Here is a 19944-nt window from a genome sequence, read left to right on the forward strand (position 1 = left end):
GACATTTAAGGGTTGGCTAATTGTGCTTGAGCCGCAACAGAATAATTTTATCTGTACACCAAAAATTACTAAAATAAGTCCCATAAAAAAGTCGACACTGACTAATTACTTTAACAGATTGATGATCCCAATAAGTGCCAAAAACAGTTTCACATAAGTCAAGATATTTGTAGCCTACTAGACAGCAGAGCAATAATGAAATAAATAATAGGACAGGGAGACACGCGCGCGCGAAGAGAGAGAGAGAGAGAGAGAGTCACAACAGTTGGGAGCGTGAGTGCCTTTCTCAAAGATGCTTCAGAGATCTTTCTTGAGTCTCGCCTGTCTCCACGCGAATGGATCCACCTGCGAGCGCCAGAGGAGTGACACTCATTTCATATGTGTGAGGATCGAACCTGTCGCTGTCATTTCGGGCCGGTGAGCAGAGGTGAGGTGAGCGCAACCGCTGCGCTTTCCTCACACCAATCAAGATTTTTCAGCACGGTTTGAATGAACTCATTCAAGTGTGTGAGCCACTTCTTATAGGACTATGAAGACCACTCGAAAATGCCGTGCTCTGCTGTCTGTGGGGTTAAATCTTCTGGCACTCTTATTCTCAACGACGGCGTTCATCACGACCTACTGGTGCGAAGGGACTCAGAGGGTCCCCAAACCCAACTGCAGTAAGGAAAGACGGCATAATTGTATTGACTATGGGGTGAACGAGACAGACCCGAGTAAAGTTCACTATAGCTGGGAAACGGGTGACGACCGATTTATCTTTAGGCATTTTCACACGGGGATCTGGTACTCGTGTGAGGAGAATATCCACGGAGGAGGTGAGAGTTCGTTAAATCCGTACATTTCAGATTTTCCAAAAGCGCATCCAACGGCATTGTTTGAGACTCGATGGGTTTTATTGTTTGCTCGTCTGTAACTCGGTGTTTTTTGTTTTGTTTTGTTTTTTGTCTCAAACTGTAATAAAACATATAATTCCCATATTTATCTTCTAGGCGTTAAATACTTTGAAATGTATCCCTAAACTGCACTCTTAAAAATAAAGGTGCTTAAAAGGTTCAATGCCATAGAAGAACCATTTTTGGTTTCAGAAAGAACCATACAGTCAAAGTTTCTTTAAAGAAGCATCTCTTTCTTACCTTTTTAAAAATCTGAAGAACCTTCTTTCGCCATAAAGAACATTTTGTGAAACAGAAATACTCTTCAGATGTTAAAGGTTCTTTATGGAACCATTTAGACAAAAAAGGTTCTTCTAAGGCATCGTGAAGCACCTTTATTTTTAAGAGTGTGTGTAAATCATTGTGAAAGAGTGCTGTTATTACACGCTATCTACCTCTCCAGGGTTTTTTTCTTTCCTTTAATGTTCATTTGGAAAACATGTGAAACGTTGGTCATACTTTAGTTTGGGAATCAATTTAAACTCCTAATTTGCTCTTTATTAATAGTTAGTAAAGTAGTTGTTAAGTATTGGGTATAGTGGATCTACAGTTCATGCAGAATAAGGCATTATATGTGATTTATACCTGTAAGTACTAATAAACAGCCAATATGCTAGTAATATGCATACTAATAGCAACTAGTTGGTAAAATTGGTCCCTGAACTAAAGTGTTACCAAAACGTTTTAATTTGTAACATGTACAATATAATGTTTTAGACATGTAGGTGCAAAACTTGTGCTTTATTAAACAAGCTAAACAAAATATCCTGATATCTGTCAGTTAAGGTCTATTAGCACTCATTAATATCATCACAAATCAAATTTTAGATAATTAAATTATATAGTGTTCTTGCGCTGGGAAAATTTCAACAGGTCGCGTGTAAAGCAGTGTGAATGTGTTGCGCAATGGATTGGAGGGAATGATTGTGTGCCAGCAGCTTTGGAAACATCTGTCAGGATTTACTTACTCTCAATGAGTTTTGAGGAACTTGGTAAAGGCACCATTAGATAACCACGTTCCCCATGGAACACAGTGAAATAAGCAGCTCTTGCATAGCCTCGTATTTTTTAAAGGATGCCCTCTCTAAAATGTTTTTTAATCAGACAGGTTCATTTTTCATGAGTTCTATGTTAGATCATCTGGAGTTATTGGTTAGTAAATGCACATCAAGATTATCCTGCAAAAGGAATAGGGTCTTTTGCTTCTTCACATGTTTAATTAAATCAGTTTTCAGAATAATCTTTACAATTTATGTCCAGAGAGAAAACCAATGCTTTAATGTCCAAATAAACTACAGTGGAAAAAGAAGTGAAGAAATCTTTACTTGCACAATATAGTATGTATTGATACCATAAATCATGTGAAAAAAAATCTGTTTTCCAAGAGAAAAGTTTTATTTATTCAGTCTCAAGAACATGTTTAAGAAGTTATTTTAATTGCTCACAAAACAACATGCTATCTTAATCTTTGGGTTTTAGGTCAATGCAAAGCTTGACAAGATAAAAGAAGTCAAAAGACAGTGCACTACAAGGTCTTTTTATGACAATTTTATTATGACAGTGCACTACAAGGTCAACAGATAAATCCAGGAACAGGGGTTGCCAGGTTCAAATTCGTATGTGATTAGATCTGGTCTCACAGACATACTGACATAATGTCTTTAATACACAGACATAAACAAAAAGTTTAGTATTGTATTCAGTTTAATCCAATAGACTTTGTCAAGGGAGTGAGAGAAGGTCAGTGTGTGTTACGCTGATGAGGATTAAGTTATGTGGCTTGATGAGTTTTTTTTTTTTCTCCATTTTTGTCAGCATTGCTGTTGACACCCTCTTCTATCTAGTGATCAATAGGATTTATGATTAATCTGACAACAGTGTCAGACAAGCTTTGTGCTGAAAATTCATTAGACATCCACACAAGTAGCTCAGCTCAGCTCAATCTATGCGTAATGATTTATCGTCATCGTTAACATAATATTCCAAGCCTATAATATTTGTGCTTGCAGTATCACCTTAGAAGAAAGCATAAAAAGTAAAACAAAAGTCAAGAACTGGTCGGATGTCAGTTGCTTTTATCAGTTCTCTTGGTGATGTTTTGAATCCCTTTCATGTAAATACAGAAGCAGTTTAACTGCCTAAACTGCAGAGCCATCAATGAAAGATTTATAAAGTGACTAAAACGTCCAAGAATTTGACTGATAGTTCTGGCGGTGGAGTGGCAAAGCCAAATTCATAGATGGCATGAGAATGTAGGGTGCTAATTAATAAATCATAAGATATCTTCTCTTTGCCCATTGCCTGATCATACAGTACCACATAATAACACTAATGGCCATCAAATCATCCACTCTCATTACCGATGCAATTACCCTCCACCAGCCTCAGATAGCAGATTAAACACATTAGAGGTCGATCAAAAGCCAGGGGTCTTTATTCGTATGGAATATTGGAAGAACAGGAATGGATTGAATGAACATGATTACAGCTTTCAGATCCATAATGAGTGAGTCAGCCCATGCCATTCTGATTCCCACAGGGTAAGCATTGGAAAATGAATTGCATATTCTTCTCAATATGCATGTGATACAATTACATCACATTGTGCCTAAGATTATGTATTTAAACGCTAAAAGGATATAGATTCATGTAAATTGCACATAGAGTTTTTGAATAAGTCGTCTCTGGAAACTTTGAAATGACAGTTTTCTTTTTAAGATTTAAAATAGCTCTATTCAAATATGTGAGTGAGTTTACAGATAAGTCTGTATCAGAAAAAGGGACTAAAATGTATCATTGTAGACATTTCATGTTATTGATATAAATGAAATGATTACCACAAGTGCCTCATCTAACTGGTGAAATAAAGCTCACTAGAAATTCAATTACTCATGTTCTTGCATCACCAGTCGTTTTCGGAATCAGTAAATGTATTTCTCCCGGTGCAGTGAGATTCCTTATTTAAATTGAGGAGAGGTTACCATGGGCCACTTATCTGTCTGGCAGAAGGATTATACTCCCTCCAGGGACCTTATTTACTGAAGAAAAAAGCTCAAGGGAGATGTAATGAGAAAAGAAGTGCACTTAGAAGGTCCAGAATATGAAATCCAGAATACGACTCCCTGTCATGTTCAATGGCAACCTAATGTGTGATCAGTCACACTATAAACTTTCTGTTTGATTCTTTCTTTACTTCTTTACTTTCTTTACTCCTGTCACTACAGGGCAGGTCTCTGTAAGGAACCATACTTGCTATATCCTTTGTTTTGATTTCACTGATTGAACCTTCAAAAGTCTCATTCTTCCCGGCTGTTTGGAGGTGCAATTTATCGGCATTCATTTGAACTGCTTTAGCCAAGTTTTTAAATGCTACTTGATTTCCTAAGGTAATAAAACATTGAAAAGCTTGTGGGATCTGTAATGTAGACGATGCCGTACATAAAGTTTATGCCGTACATAAAGTCTGACAAGCCTGGAATTATGAGTGTTGTGTCTGCAGACTTACACGGTTTGCTAATATATTTATTACATTCTTTGAACTGGGCCACACTGTAAGAGAAATTTGAGCCACATATAGACACAGAAACATATAGAAAATGTTTTCTGCGCATATGTTGCTGTCTTCACATTATCATGCTACTTTGGATCATCTCTCACTTATATTTGACCTCTGTCCTTTAAGCAAAGCTTACCATCTTTCACCCCTCCACTGGCAAGATTATTATTAAAACTTGCAGTTGCAGACTGAAGTTTTATAAAGAAAAGGCCTTGAGTCTCAAATTATCCTCACCAGTTTAATTAAAAGTCCAATTTTAGAGAATGCACCAAAAACTCTTTATGTTCTAGCCCAGAGACACATAGGACAATCTTAATTACAACAGTTATTTTGGTTAGACCGCAGACAATTGGTTTACTTGTTTTATTGATGCAAATTCAAGTTTCAAGTTCAAGTTCAAGTTTATTTGTATAGCGCTTTTTACGATACAAATCGTTGCAAAGCAGCTCTACAGGAAATTAAGTTTCCACAATATATTTATATATTGCAGAACATTAATATATTTAACTTATGGCAAAATTTGGTAATTCTGTATGTTGTCTGAGCATTGGCATCCTCTGAGGTCCTCTGTGGGGTTGGCATTATCTTTTCTCAGGTGTTCGGTCATCTCAGATCATTTAAGTGTTGGATCCAGACTGAAGTTTCTGTAATTCCAGAGAAACAAATAGAGACATAATTAGCGTAGCTGCTGTTCCATTTAAGCAAAAATGATTTGTTCAACCCAAGCTAAAGAATAATAATAATGTACATTTGATCAGATATAAGTGCAGTACAAGATTATAAGATGCATTATGTGAATGCTTGGCTAAAGAGATGTGTCTTTAATCTAGATTTAAACAGAGAGAGTGTGTCTGAACCCCGAACGTTATCAGGAAGGCTATTCCAGAGTTTGGGAGCCAAATGTGAAAAAGCTCTACCTCCTTTAGTGGACTTTGCTATCCTAGGTACTACCAAAAGTCCAGAGTTTTGCGAGCCTTGGGAGCGGGTTGGATTGTATTGTGGTAGAAGACGAGTTAGGTACGCAGGAGCTAAACCATTTTTTGTAAATGATACAGAACTTAATAGGTAGCCAGTGCAGAGACTGTAAAATTGGGGTAATATGATAATATTTTCTTGTCCTGGTAAGAAGTCTAGCTGCTGCATTTTGGACTATCTGTAGCTTGTTTATTGAAGATGCAGGACAACCACCTAGCAGTGCATTACAATAGTCCAGTCTACAGGTCATGAATGCATGAACATAGCTTTTCTGCATCAGAAACAGGTAGCATGTTTCGAAGCTTGGCAGTGTTTCTAAGATGGAAGAATGCTGTTTTTGTAACATGGGAAATATGTTTTTTAAAGGAAATGTTGCTGTCTAATATAACACCCAGATTTTTTACTTTAGAGGACGTAACAGTACATCCGTCTAGTTGCAAATTGTAATCCAAGAGATTCTGTGTACTGGTCCAATAAGTAATATCTCTGTCTTATCTGAATTTACTTTACTTTACTTTACTTTACTTTTAGTCATTTAGCAGACGCTTTTATCCAAAACGATTTACAAATAAGAAAAAGTAACTAAAACTAAAAGTCAAAACTCAGAAAATACTATATACACACATTTAAGAAAATAAAGAAATTAAATAAAATTGACAAATGCATACAACATTTCAATACTAAACGTTTAAATGAAAACAAAAAAATAAGCTAAAAACAATTCAAAATATTAAAACAAATATTAAAACAAAAAGGTATGAGTATAATAATGCTTCTAACATAACACTAAGTCAAACACCTAAAAACAACTACATGTGTGTATGTACAGCCACACACATATACATATAAAAATAAATTCAATATATATATTATTTCATTTCCATATAGTATGAAGTACTAAAATAACTCAAATTAAATAAAACTAAAACTGAATAAACAACCTATAAAGACATCAACACTGAGCCAAGCACACATGTTTTAAAACAACAATAACAACTTACTTACACATAGTAAGAAATGGTTATAAAAACTGAAGAGGAAAAATAAAAAACGATACTTATATCCTTTGCCGGTGTCCCTGCCCGGTGCAGTCGCACGGTAGAGTCGATGGTCTTTACACTCTTCGGTCTTCACACGAGGAGGGCTTTACACGACGGCTGCCGCGGTATAATAACCTTTTTTATACCGTCTAACAAATCACTATTTGAATTCAGCTGGACCCACTTTCCTGTTTATCACAAAAAATGGCCAAGCAAGTGCACACAATGACAAGATACGCGATCATTTAATAGGAGGAAATTATTGGTCATACAATCTTTTACATTTTTTACACAATCTATTAGCTTAGATAGTTAAGAAGTTTCATCTGGTCTTGTTGAGATATATAGTTGAGTATCATCAGCAAAACAATGAAAACTAATCCTGTATTTTCTAATAATATTACCAAGGGGCAACAAGTATATTGAAAATAGCAGAGGACCTAGGACAGATCCTTGAGGTACTCCATACTTTACTGGTGATAATTGAGATGACTCCCCATTTAAATGAACAAAGTGGTAGCGATTGGACAGGCAGGATCTAAACCATCTTAAAGCCTGCCCTTGAATACCAGTATAGTTTTGTAATCGATCTAGGAGTGTGTCATGGTCTATAGTTTCGAACGCAGCACTAAGATCAAGTAATACTAGCAATGAGATGCAGCCTTGGTCTGAAGCAAGAAGCAAGTCATTTGTAATTTTAACAAGTGCAGTTTCTGTACTATGGTGAGGCCTGAAACCTGACTGAAATTCTTCATAGAGATCATTTTTTTGCAAGTAGGAACACAATTGAGCAGACACAACTTAAATTTTAGACATAAACGGAAGATTAGAATCTAGTTGTGGTTTCTTAATAAGAGGCTTAATAACCGCCAGCTTGAATGGTTTTGGGATGTGACCTAAAGATAACGATGAGTTAATAATATTGAGAAGCGGTTCTTCTGCTACAGGTAACAACTCTTTCAGTAGTTTAGTGGGTACAGGATCTAATAAACACGTTGTTGGTTTAGAGGCACTGATAAGTTTAATTAGCTCTTCCTGTCCTATAGTTGTAAAGCACTGCAGTTTTTCTTTGGGTGCTATGAATGAAGCTCAAATACTAGACGCAGTAGAATCTACATTTGATATTATATTTCTGATGTTATCTATTTTATCAGTAAAGAAATTCATAAAGTCATTACTATTAAACTGTGAGGGAATATTTAGATCGGGTGGTGTGTGTTTATTTGTTAATCTAGCCACTGTACTAAATAAGAACCTTGGACTGTTTTGGTTATTATCTATGAGTTTGTGGATATGCTCTGCCCTGGCAGCTTTTAGAGCCTGTCTATAGCTGGACATACTGTTTTTCCACGCAATTCTAAAAACTTCTTAGTTATTTTTCCTCCATTTGCGCTCAAGATTACGAGTTTCTTTCTTGAGAGAATGGGTATAACTGTTGTACCATGGCGCAGTACGTTTTTCTCTAACCTTTTTCAATTTGAGGGGGGCAACAGCTTCTAATGTATTAGAGAAGATGAAGTGAAGTGACGTACGGCCAAGTATGGTGATCCATACTCAGAATTTGTGCTCTGCATTTAACCCATCCAACGTGCACAAACACAGCAGTGAACACACACACACCGTGAACACACACCCGGAGCAGTGGGCAGCCATTTATGCTGCGGCGCCCGGGGAGCAGTTGGGGGTTCGGTGCCTTGCTCAGGGGCACCTCAGTCGTGGTATTGAGGGTGGAGAGAGCGCTGGACATTCACTCCCCCCACCTACAATCCTTGCCGGCCCGAGACTTGAACCCTCAACCTTTTGGATTACGAGTCCGACCCGAACCATTAGGCCACGACTTCCCCTGAAGATAGTGCCCATGAAGACTTCCCCAGAAGATAGTGCCCATGTTGCTAGTCATTTCGTCTAGTTCATGTGTTTTTAGGGGTACACAGAGCAGTTGAGATAATTCAGGCAGGTTATTGTGAATCTGTCTTTGGTGGCTGGAACAATAGTTCTGCCCATACGATAACGCGGAGCCATATAATTAATATCAGTAATATGCAGCATGCACGATACAAGGAAATGATCAGTAACATCATCACTTTGAGGTACGATATCTATATCGGTAAGATCAATTCCATGCGATATAATTAAATCTAGCATATGATTAAAACGATGAGTGGGCCCGGTGACGTTTTGCTTGACTCCAAAAGAGTTTATTAGGTCAGTAAACGGAAGTCCTAACGCATCATTTGTATTATCATTTTATGAATTTTAAAATCTCTGACAATTAGCACTTTATCAACATTAACCAATAGAAATCTGTAAATTCTTTTAGGAAATCTGTATATGGCCCTGGCGGTCTATACACAGTAGCCAGAGCAAGAGACAGGAGAAATTTATTTTGCATATCTAAGAGTGTAACATTAAGCAGAAGTATTTCGAATGAGTTAAACCTCCTGTATCCTGTTTTCTGAGTAACATTGAGAATATCACTATATATTGTTGCCACACCGCCGCCACGACCAGTCCGACGGGGCTCATGTTTATAACAGTAGCTCGGTGGAGTAGACTCATTTAGACCAAAATATTCATTTGGTTTAAGCCAGGTTTCAGTCAGGCAGAGTACATCAAAATGATTATCTGTGATCATTTCATTTACAATAACTGCTTTGGATGCGAGTGATCTAATGTTTAGGAGCCCAAGCTTTAAAAAATGTTTTTGTTCATTTATTTTGCGTTTTACTGGTTTAATCACGATCAGATTTTTTCTAGATCCTGCATTAAATTTATATTTTGACCTCGCTATTCGGGGAACAGACACAGTCTGTATAGATTGGACAACGCAAGTACTTCTATCTTTTAAGTGGGTAGAACAAAAGTCATCATAGTAGTTATTTGAGAATTGGCTTACTAGTCAGATGGAGCGTACAGACACATTTTTATGATTGCTAGTGATTAGTTACAAGAAAAGCATGCTGTATGCTATCGATTTTTAGCAAGTAACGAGTTTGCAAAAAATACATAGAGATTAACACCACAATGTCTTTAGACAAAAACTGAACTGATGGATTGATCCAAGGGGAAGCTGACTGCTAAAGCTGTTTTATCAGCAAACAGCACTGTAAAGATGAAGCTGAGCCCTCTGACTCCCAGTACACAAAAAGAGCTTGTAGAGCACAGATGTTAACTCCTCGGTTGTCTTGTGTCTTTCCAGGTGAGAAATGCAGGAGTTTTATTGATCTGGCCCCGGCATCTGAGAGAGGTGAGTAATGGCTGTCATTAGAGTGCCGTTCAGGCTTGTCCGACAGCACACACCAAAACTTACAAATGACGGATCTCTAATGTCCGCCTTGGAGCATCCCTGCTTTATTATTTGATGCATGCTACATATGTGGTACGTTGACTGATGCATGCATATTGGAGCAAATGTTCAGATTCTCCTGGCCAGTACAGGTCATGTGCTTTAAGTATGGCAAACTGTGATGTAAAAAAATTATTAGATTTGTGGCTTGTTATAGTACATGTGAACCTGCTTAGAACATTTCCTTATACTGTCCCCTTCTCCATCATTTATTTTCTTCTTTCCACTGTTCTATGAATACAGCTTATCATTAATAATAATGATAAGCTGCAGTGTCACTCTTTAGTAGAGGATGAGGGTGTTTCTTCAGCAGAAACTTTTATGTGGCAGGGGTTCATTTGTATAATCTAACAGATTTCAACATTGTTCTCTATGAAGGTCACATTTAACCTGGGGAACCTTCATGCTTTACAAATACCTTTTATGTATAATTTATACTATTATTCTTGTCCCAGGCCAAGACCTTTGATCTTAAAGTCTGAAAATCCATTATAAATGAGGTTTAAACTTGATCTAAAACAAAGAAAATCTAAGGAAATATAACTTGTGAATAAATTATTTTCAGTGCACAACTTCCAATCAGCCTAGTAATAAAGAAGTGTGGAAATATTTTGATACATGAGGTTAATTTTCCAAAAATGTCAAAAAAGACATACAGAATGCTAATAAACACAATACATAATTTGAGATGTGATACTGTAAAAATGTAACAAAGAATGTGAAACTTGTGTGTCTACAATGTTAGCATACAAATTAAACAGTAAAAGTGTGAACATTGAGTTTATTTTCTAATTGTCCACCAGACCTGTAGTTGAAGAAACACCCACAAACAAAAGTATGATCCAACATTGACTACAAATTTGACTTTTCTTTGAGGTTTCTTTGATAACGTAATGCGTTCCTTTACTAAAAAACATTTTAATGGCATGCTTTATTGTTGATGTTTTCTTCGCGGTGGCAAAGCCTTCACAGGGGAAATATCATTTTGAATATGGATTTTTTTTTTTTTCAGTTCAGGGGACTGCTGCATAATACATCTCGCCTTGAACAAATCTGGAGATAATACTCCACAATCAAAAAGGAAAATGAATTTTGCTTGCAAATTACATCTGCCACAGTTTCAGGGGAGAGCATTTGCAAGGCAAACTACACCATCCTCTGTTCTCTTTAGACCCCGGTTTTTATCTTTTAAGTCATGACTGACTTTGAAGGTCTCCAGTGATAATTACATTTGATACAAAGCTGCTGATATTTGTGGAATCAGCCGAAGAGTGATGGTTGTGCATTTTGATTGAAGTTTTTTCAGATTCACCCCTCTATGTAAGTGTTGTCTTGTACAGAAGCTTGTCAAAAATTGTTTGTGCAAAAATTATAGTGAGAAATTTGATTTATGACTACCGAATATGCTAAGGTCAGGCCGAAAGAAGATATAGTGCTTCTATCTCTATCCTCTCTCAATGACGCCATAGCTCAGACGATATCAAGCCCTCAAACAGTGCTTTTCTCTGGGACCGCCTCAAGGAGCCCCCGAGAAAATTGACACACTGTTTATAGTTGCCTGTGAAAAATGTAGGGCGGACTTTCAAAGGTACCCCGTTGTGTTTGAACTCTTGAAGACAATCACTCCAGACTTTAATATTGCATAATGCCATCATATTTCAGGTTAAAATGCTTTAATCACTCACCACCTGCGTTTCTCTCAAAGTCTGTCATCTTTTATTCAACGTGTGTGAGGGAATGCGTTGAGAAGCCCCAAATGAAGCCAAATTTCACAGTGGTTAATGGGTAGCACAGGTGTAGCAGCAGACTAGACTGTAAGGTAAACTCTGAATGTTGAAAGTAAGCAAAAGTGTTATGTTCTCAGACCAAAACAACCTCTGCTATCTCTGCAGAGTTCTCCTCAGAGGAAGCTCTGAGGCGAATGGGATTTCTGCTAATTAGGAGGAGCTGATTGCTGTAATGGAAACACCCTGGAGTCAGTCTGATGGATACAGTTATGTTTCCCTAATCTCTCAAAAATACCTTTATAAATAAAATAAAATAGAGATTAAACATTCTTTTAAAACACAAGGGCAGCATTGTTTTCAAATTCCTGCTGAAGAGAAAGTCGACTTCTAATAAGTACTCAGGAATGTTTATGCATTTCTTTATTCCTTTTTGTTGTATTCATCATACAAAGTCCAAATGCTTCTATTTTGCATTTTCTTTCTCGCTCTCTTTCTTACAGTTTTATTATTATCATTGTATACACAGCAGTTCAAAAGTTTGGGGTCAGTATGTTTTTGTTGTGTTTGTTTGTTTAAAGAAATTCACACTTATATTCAGCAAGGATGATTTTAATTGATCAAAAGTTACAGTAAAGACTTTTACATGTTACAAATTGATAAAAAGTTTTTTAATGTTTTTTAATCCTGATAAATACAGTTTTAGAAATATTAAGCAGCACAACTGTTTTCAACATTTGCAATAATATATATATTTTTTTATTACGCATCAAATCAGCATATTAATGATTTCTAAAGGTCACTGAAGACTGGAGTACTGACTGCTGAAAAAATGCTGAAAAATGGTGAAAAAAATTCAAAAGTAGAAAACAACTATTTTAAATTGCAATAAAATTTCACAATATTACTGTTTTTTTTACTGTGTTTTTGATCAAATAAATGCAGCCTTGGTGAGCATAAGAGACTTCTTTCAAAAACATTTAAAAATCTTACTGACCTCAAACGTTTAAACGGCATTGAACTCAAGCTGCATGAACTCCACAGGTTTGTGTAAAACCTGATGATCACGTTCACGATCCAAAGAGCATCTGGCCATCCGTATTAAGAGTCACATGATCAGTTTTACAGATTTGCTTATTTGATTAGTTACCTAGAAATATTTATTAATTTTAAGTCATATCATTTCACTATTTAATATTTTTCAAAATCCTTAAACTTTATTTTCAGGTTTAAATTAATAATTTGTAATGTGCTCCTTCATGGAGCAGTTATTAGAGATGGATACTCATATCTCTTAGTGACCTTAATGAACTCAAAACACCTAACTGAAATCAACATAAAGAACTGTACAAAAATGTGTCCAATGCATGTCAATTTATATGCAGAAGGCGAGTTGTTAAATTCCCGCTCAAATCTGACCATGTGAATAAAAGCGACAGAGAGAATTATGGAGCAACAGCAGAGCGCTTTGCTCACCAGTGTGTGTGTGTGTGTGTATTGCAGGTGTCCTTTGGCTGTCAGTTGTGTCTGAGGTGCTATACATCATGCTGCTGGTTGTTGGCTTCAGTCTGATGTGCCTGGAGCTTTTTCACTCCAGTAACGTGATCGATGGACTCAAACTTAACGCCTTCGCCGCAGTCTTCACTGTGCTGTCAGGTAAGCCCTTGTCCCCACCTCACACTTAGAAAAACTAATTGTGCATTACTTTATTACATTTATCACCCATACAAAGACGCACAGCCTATGCATGGTCTCACCAGACTCACGGATGATGGTGGCAAAATTTTGGGCTCGTATAATTCATAAAGTATTATTAGTCATTTCTGCAGAACCTCAGCAGTCAGTCAAAATTGGTTATTGATTCGGTAATAGTGCTGAGAGATCTTTTAAATGATACTAAAGAAAAAAAATGTTCTTTAACGTTACTGTCACGGTGCACACACGAACGAGGAGGACACAGGAACACGGAGACGAGGATGTAAACTTGAAATAACAGTCTCTAATGACTTCAGGCCAGGCCAGGCTGACAGACAGGAACACTGGGGAGTAACAAGTAGACCAGACAAAATCAAACATGGACAGGACTATAAATACACAGGATAATCATACATAATTAGACAAACACAGCTGGACAAGAATTAACTAATAATCACACTAGACGAGGACAGGAAACAAACCAAATATGGACACAAGAGGCGGGAACACATGACACACATGACAGAGAACTGACAGTTACCAAAGAAACAAAATACTGTTTCATGCGACATTTCCTACAATTTTACCCATTTCGTTTTTAAAATGGCAACAGTTCCAGTTGTCCAGTACTGTTAAAAAGTTTTGGTCGGTAGGAATGGTTTTTGAAATAAATAAATAAATACTTGTACTCAGCAAAGACACATTTAATTGATCAAAAGTTAAAGTCTTTACATTGTTACAAAAAATATTTTTTTCTAAATAAATGCTGCTCTTTATAGTAATGTTAAGCAGCACACAACTGTTTTCAGCAATGATAATAATAAGAAATAGCACCAAGGGCACCATACTAAAATGATTTCTGAATGATCATGTGACACTAAAGACTGGAGTAATTGCTATATATATGTTTATATACAGTATGTGTGTGTGTGTGTGTGTGTGAATATTTGACACTTAATTTTTATTACTAGAATAATACTTTATGACCAGATTCATCGAAAACAAGTCCTTGATATACAAAGGTTAATTTTTGTTGTTAATGTTTATTAAGATTCTGTGAAATCTGTTAACTAGTAATTTCACACTCGAGACACATTGGCTTGAGAATGAGATGATGTGGAGAAAACAGAGGTCTCCCTGGACTACATCTCTCTCCCTCTACAGTCTAGTGCATCTTGGGTAAACCTCAGCAGTTAGAAAGCCAGAACAGCTGCTGCTTTTTGAATTTCTGATTATTTGATTTGCTGAATACCCAATAGTCTTGTTCATTTGGGGCCCTAATGCTTTTTAATTCCAAGTGCAGCGGAGAGAGAGAGTGAAATCACCCATCCAGAGATGAGCCTTCATGTGGTTAGCTGACAGCGGTTAAACACAAGTTAGGATAAACTAAATACGCTTTAAGGAAGAAAAAATATTCCCTTATATTTAGTTTAGACATGACAGGTTGTCAGTCTAATCTGGATTGTCATGCAAAAAAACTGAAAAAAAAGAGGAAATTGTGTTTAAAAAAGAGAAAAAAATAAATATATAACAGAGTGATATATTTGTCAGCAGAGTAACAAGTTGTATTTAAAGTAACATAGGGTAAAAAAGCAAATGTTATGCAAGTGAGGAATTACAGTTACATATATTTCATAACAACTGCACCTTATTTATCCCTCACTAGTCTTGTTTTTGAGCCCTTGATAGTGACACTAGATACGCCAGACACACTGATCCTACTGTATGTGATTGGGAACAGGTTCTACCTGCACATAATGCTGGGATTTTGTCTTGTAATCCAAAGGATCAAAGGTTAATAACACTGTTTGTCATAGAGAAAATCTGTAAATCTGTATTGTAAGTGTGCTTATATCATCTCCATGATGTAAATTGTGTACACAGTTCCATAAATATACAAACATGTCCATTAACTGGTCCTAATTTACTCACCCTCATTCCAAATCCATGCTGTTTTTCTGTGGAACACAAAAGGGGATTTTTTTTTTTAAATGTTCACATAGTTCTTTTCCATGCTGGATCATTGAGTCATCAGATAACATCTGTACTGTGTTCCCCAGAAAAATGTAAGCCATACAGGTTTGGAGTAAATAATGACAACACCATTTCTTTCCAGTAAGCAACAACAGTATGACAAATTATCAATTGCATGTGTGGATTCCTCAACAGGTCTTCTGGGAATGGTGGCTCACATGATGTACACGCAAGTTTTCCAGATCACAGTCAGTTTGGGACCAGAGGACTGGAGGCCTCACACATGGGACTATGGCTGGTCTTTCTGGTAAGCTTTCTCTGATATTTCCAGTCACACTTACATAAATTTGATGGATATTCAGTGAAAGAAAGAAAAAAAATAATGCTTATATTCAGGAAGGACTTCAAATTGGGCCAAAAGAGCACTATAAAAGTAATCCATGACTACTGTCATTTGAGTCATTTGAAGTAATATGATAGCTTTGAGTGTGGATGTTGAAAATTCACTTCACATTCGCTCTTGCTCAGGTAGTGAGAAGTAGCAACATCTGATTTGTGACTAAACTCTAAATATTTTCACCCTTAGCAGTTCCTGATCAATAATCGAATGGAATTCTCTAGAGCAGTAGCTTCAAGTCCCTTCCCAGTACTTGGTGCTTTTACATCCATCCTGTGTTATATAATTCACCAAGGCAAAGAGTCGAGGCGTTCTCAGAAGTCACAGATGTGTGGGTGTCTGGTCCTCATTCTACGACAAATGAATCTGGCTCTTGCAGACTCTTCTCATTTAAGGTTCACTTTCTCCAATATAAGTGCTCTCTTTCCAACAGAACTGGCAACCTAGAGAAAAAAAAAATCGAATTAAACTTCAAACCGGTTTCCTCAGAATCTCTCTGTACTCTGAGGCCATGTTGAGCCATGATACAAAAAGATATTGGTGAAAAAAAAAGAAGAAAAAAAACACTATATCATAGCATATTATGATTTGTAGGATTTGGATAGAAGATTCTTAAAATTTTTGAAAGAAGTCTCACCAAGGCTGCATTTATTTTTTCGAAATATAGGAAAAACAGTAATAATGAGATATATTAATACAATTATACCTGTTTTCTTTTTGAATATATTTTAAAATGCAATTTATTCCTGTGATGGCAAAGCTGAAATTTAGAAGTCAGGAGTTTTACCGTGATATCAAAATGATTTATCTGTGATTTCCAAAATGCTTATATTTTCTGAAATGCTGCCATTTTTATATAATTGAGAAGAAAGATATTGTAGGTCAAATACTTGGATTGGATTCCAAATAGTTGGATTGCTAAACTAATCCAGTTAGTGTAAATATAAAGTTTGAAGTGCTTTTACTGCCTTTATAAAAATGTAAAAAGTCTTAAATAGAAACTTTTTCATTGGTGTTTTATGGTGTGTGTCAGCTCTACAGTGAATTTTTGGAGTGAGTCTCTGTCATTTAATTTTTTGGGACCATGCCTGTCTGTTAGAGCAGAGAGGGAATGGCTGTACTGGATCTCCCAGCAAATGATTTGTGTTATTTTGGCACTTGGATATAAGAGACATGCATTGGGGTTCTGACAGGCATGAAAGTGGTATTTACATTGGCTGAATTACCACAGATGCTTGCCTGGCATCCATTAGTCTAGGCTAAAATTGCTTCATTTGTCCTCTGCCATCTGGCCAATTTCATGTTTTTTCCCTCTATTTCTGTACTACCTTTACTACCTTACTGAATGGTAAGAACCTGAAAATGAAAGAGTAATTGACATTTTAGCTTCCCCAGCACACAAGTACAAATAGTGAACTCTCATGGTTTTTGATGTAATTTACAGTCTATAAATCACAGACACTTTTTGTGGAATGCAACTTTAATACTCCTGATAAATGAAAATAAAGAAAAAACTGTTTCAGAACATAGATAAAAATTTGAACTGGCAAAAAAGTTCACAGCAAAAAAGCAGTTATTTCAGGAAAGAAACTCTTAAACCTCAATGCAATATGCATTAATATATGCATATGAAGTATTAAAGGGATGAAAATTCTGTCATTATTTACTCGCCCTCATTTCGTTCAAAACCCGTAAGACCTTCGTTCATCTTCAGAACACAAATTAAGATATTTTTAAATTAAATCCGAGAGCTTTCTGACCTTCCATAGACAGCAAGGGTACTACCACGTCGAAGACCCAGAAAGGTAGAAAGGAGATCATTAAAATAGCACTGTCAAAATCTTCAGCCATGTTTACGAAGACTGTTTTATGTGCAGCGTGCATCTTCCATTGCTTGTAAAAAAAGAACGCCAGCTTCTGTATCAGCAGCACCACACGCTTGTGTCGTGGTACTCTCCTGAACATGTGGCAAAGACTGACCTGGAAGAGAAGAAATTGTTGAATAAAGTCGTTATTTTACATTACAGTTGCACCACTGATGTCACATGCACTATTTTAATGATGTACCTTTCTGGTTCTTGAACGTGGTAGTTTTGTTGCTGTGTATGGAGGTTTAGAAAGCTCTCGGATTTCATCAAAAATATCTTAATTTGTTTTCTGAAGATGAACGAAGGTCTTATGAGTTTGGAACAACATTAGGGTGAGTAATAAATGACAGAATTTTCCTTTTTGGTTGAACTAACCCATTAATTGTTTTTATTAGTAGTGTCTCATTCTGTGGTGAAATTAGTTTTTTTTTTTACAATTTTACTAAGAGAATGAATAGTTTTCATTTTCTTTTTGAAGTGCATAATAGGGTTTCTGCTTTAAACAAAGCTTTTAAGTGTGGCTGGCTTGACCTACCAAATGAATATACAGATTTACAATTAAGCCTATCAACACAAAAAAGTGTAATAATTGAACTGATGCAATATTATTTAATTATGTAACAAAGTTAAGTAAAATGTTCTATTTACACAATATGCTATCATATTGTAAAAATAAATGCAAATCATATTTTTTCCTGTGTGTGTGTTTTACAGTATGGCATGGGGATCATTTACCTGTTGCATGGCTGCCTCCGTCACCACCCTCAACTCCTACACAAAAACGGTGATTGAGTTCCGGCACAAACGGAAGCTCTTTGAGCAAGGCCTGCGCGAAGAGCAAACCTTCCTGGATCCAGAGGCCTTCCATTACTTCCGTGACAGGTCTGTCCAGTCCATCTCCAGCTCTATAGATGTTTACCCAAGCCACGGAAGCAGTCATGGGAGCAGTCGCGGTAAAATGCGCTCCCCTCCAGCTCCGGTGGACCAGAACGACAACACAGAGTCTCTGGGAGAAGAGCAGTGCTGAGAGGACATGAACTCGGTACTGCACAGGTGGCCTTGCTCGGACTTGACAACTTAGAATACTGATGAACTGGGATGCGAGGGGTTGAAATGTTGAATTCCGTTTTTTGATAGGCATTTTGAGAGTAAAAAATGGACATGAGTAATGGTATTGAACGAGGCGTGCTGGTAACAAGCTGAGCCTTAGCATAGATAATTCAGTGATTGTAAATAAAATCATGCGGAAAGGGAGTGTTTTTTCCCACCGACAGATAGCTGAGGTCTGCACGGGCAGGTGGGAAAACCACACGACTTACACTGCCGTGAAGGCTGAACAGTGCACGCTTCTAAAACCGCATCAAAGCATCTGTCTGTCCCTTGCCCTGACAGCTAGACATGCTCCTGAGTATTTATCAGTCTTACACAGTACGTGAAATGTACTCCTCCCTTGGTGAGATCTGCTTGAATATGCCTTCATGTTACAAACAGCAGAGTAGAGTACCGTTTAAATCCTGCCTTCAATACCGCTGCAGCTGAACACCGGAGAAGCACAGCCCATTTCAGTTGCAACATCCACTAGGTATACAAGGTTACTGCCACTTGGATTTGACCTGTTTCTGTCTTTTGTCATGCATTACTGGCTTGATTAGCAGCAGTCAGTGACAAGATTGTAAACCCTGACCCCAAATCATTTTTTTCTTTTGTAATTTTTTGAACATCTTATTAATGTACATACAATGAATGGAATTCATTATATTAATCTATTAATGAATGTACTAAATTGTATATTTATCTATGTATGCACTATAATCCTGTCTTTTTCATTTGATAAAAGAGGTACAAAATTGTCACCTTGAATTTTTTCAAGTTTGTTTTTAGATTAGAAGATAATATAGGAAATTACACACAACGGTCCTTTATTCTTTAGAAACATGCATGTATATATTCCACCTTGGTCATATAATTAAATTTTTCTGAACCAATTCATTTTTAAGTATGTGTGCCAAACTGAACCATTTTATACCGTCACACAAAATTAAATGTAGTTTTGTAAAAGGACAAAATTAAATGAAGTTTTGTAAAAAGGACATGAACAATGTTTCATTCAATAAAAATATTGAAAGCCTTATACATTTTCAACCCAAAAGGTAATCACAACTTTCTATATCTCACAAGTGCCATAGATAGATAGATAGATAGATAGATAGATTGATTGATTGATTGATTGATTGATTTTTTTTAACAGAAACAGAAACAGGCTTGCATACACTCAGAGGTTATTTAAAGATCTTAAAAATTTATTGTAAAGTGTAATGAAGAAGAACACACGTCCCTGACTAAAGGCGCGTGTAGAAGACGAGTTAGGTACGCAGGAGCTAAACCATTTAGGGCCTTATAGGCAAGTAATAATATTTTGTAAATGATACGGAAC

The 19944-nt window shown here is 36.6% G+C and overlaps 1 protein-coding gene across 1 annotated transcript; it reads left to right on the plus strand.

The window, feature by feature from the left end:
- Window positions 1–284: 284 nt before the first annotated feature.
- On the plus strand, window positions 285–19362 carry gsg1l (gsg1-like). Its single transcript, XM_079383588.1, has 5 exons — window positions 285–818; window positions 9706–9753; window positions 13080–13232; window positions 15441–15552; window positions 18225–19362. Exons 1-5 carry the CDS (start codon window positions 530–532, stop codon window positions 18535–18537), a joined length of 915 nt encoding a protein of 304 aa, XP_079239714.1. The 5' UTR covers window positions 285–529; the 3' UTR covers window positions 18538–19362.
- The last annotated feature ends 582 nt before the right edge of the window (window positions 19363–19944 follow it).

Source organism: Barbus barbus, assembly GCF_936440315.1.
Source record: "Barbus barbus genome assembly, chromosome: 3".
Lineage (NCBI taxonomy): Eukaryota > Metazoa > Chordata > Actinopteri > Cypriniformes > Cyprinidae > Barbus > Barbus barbus.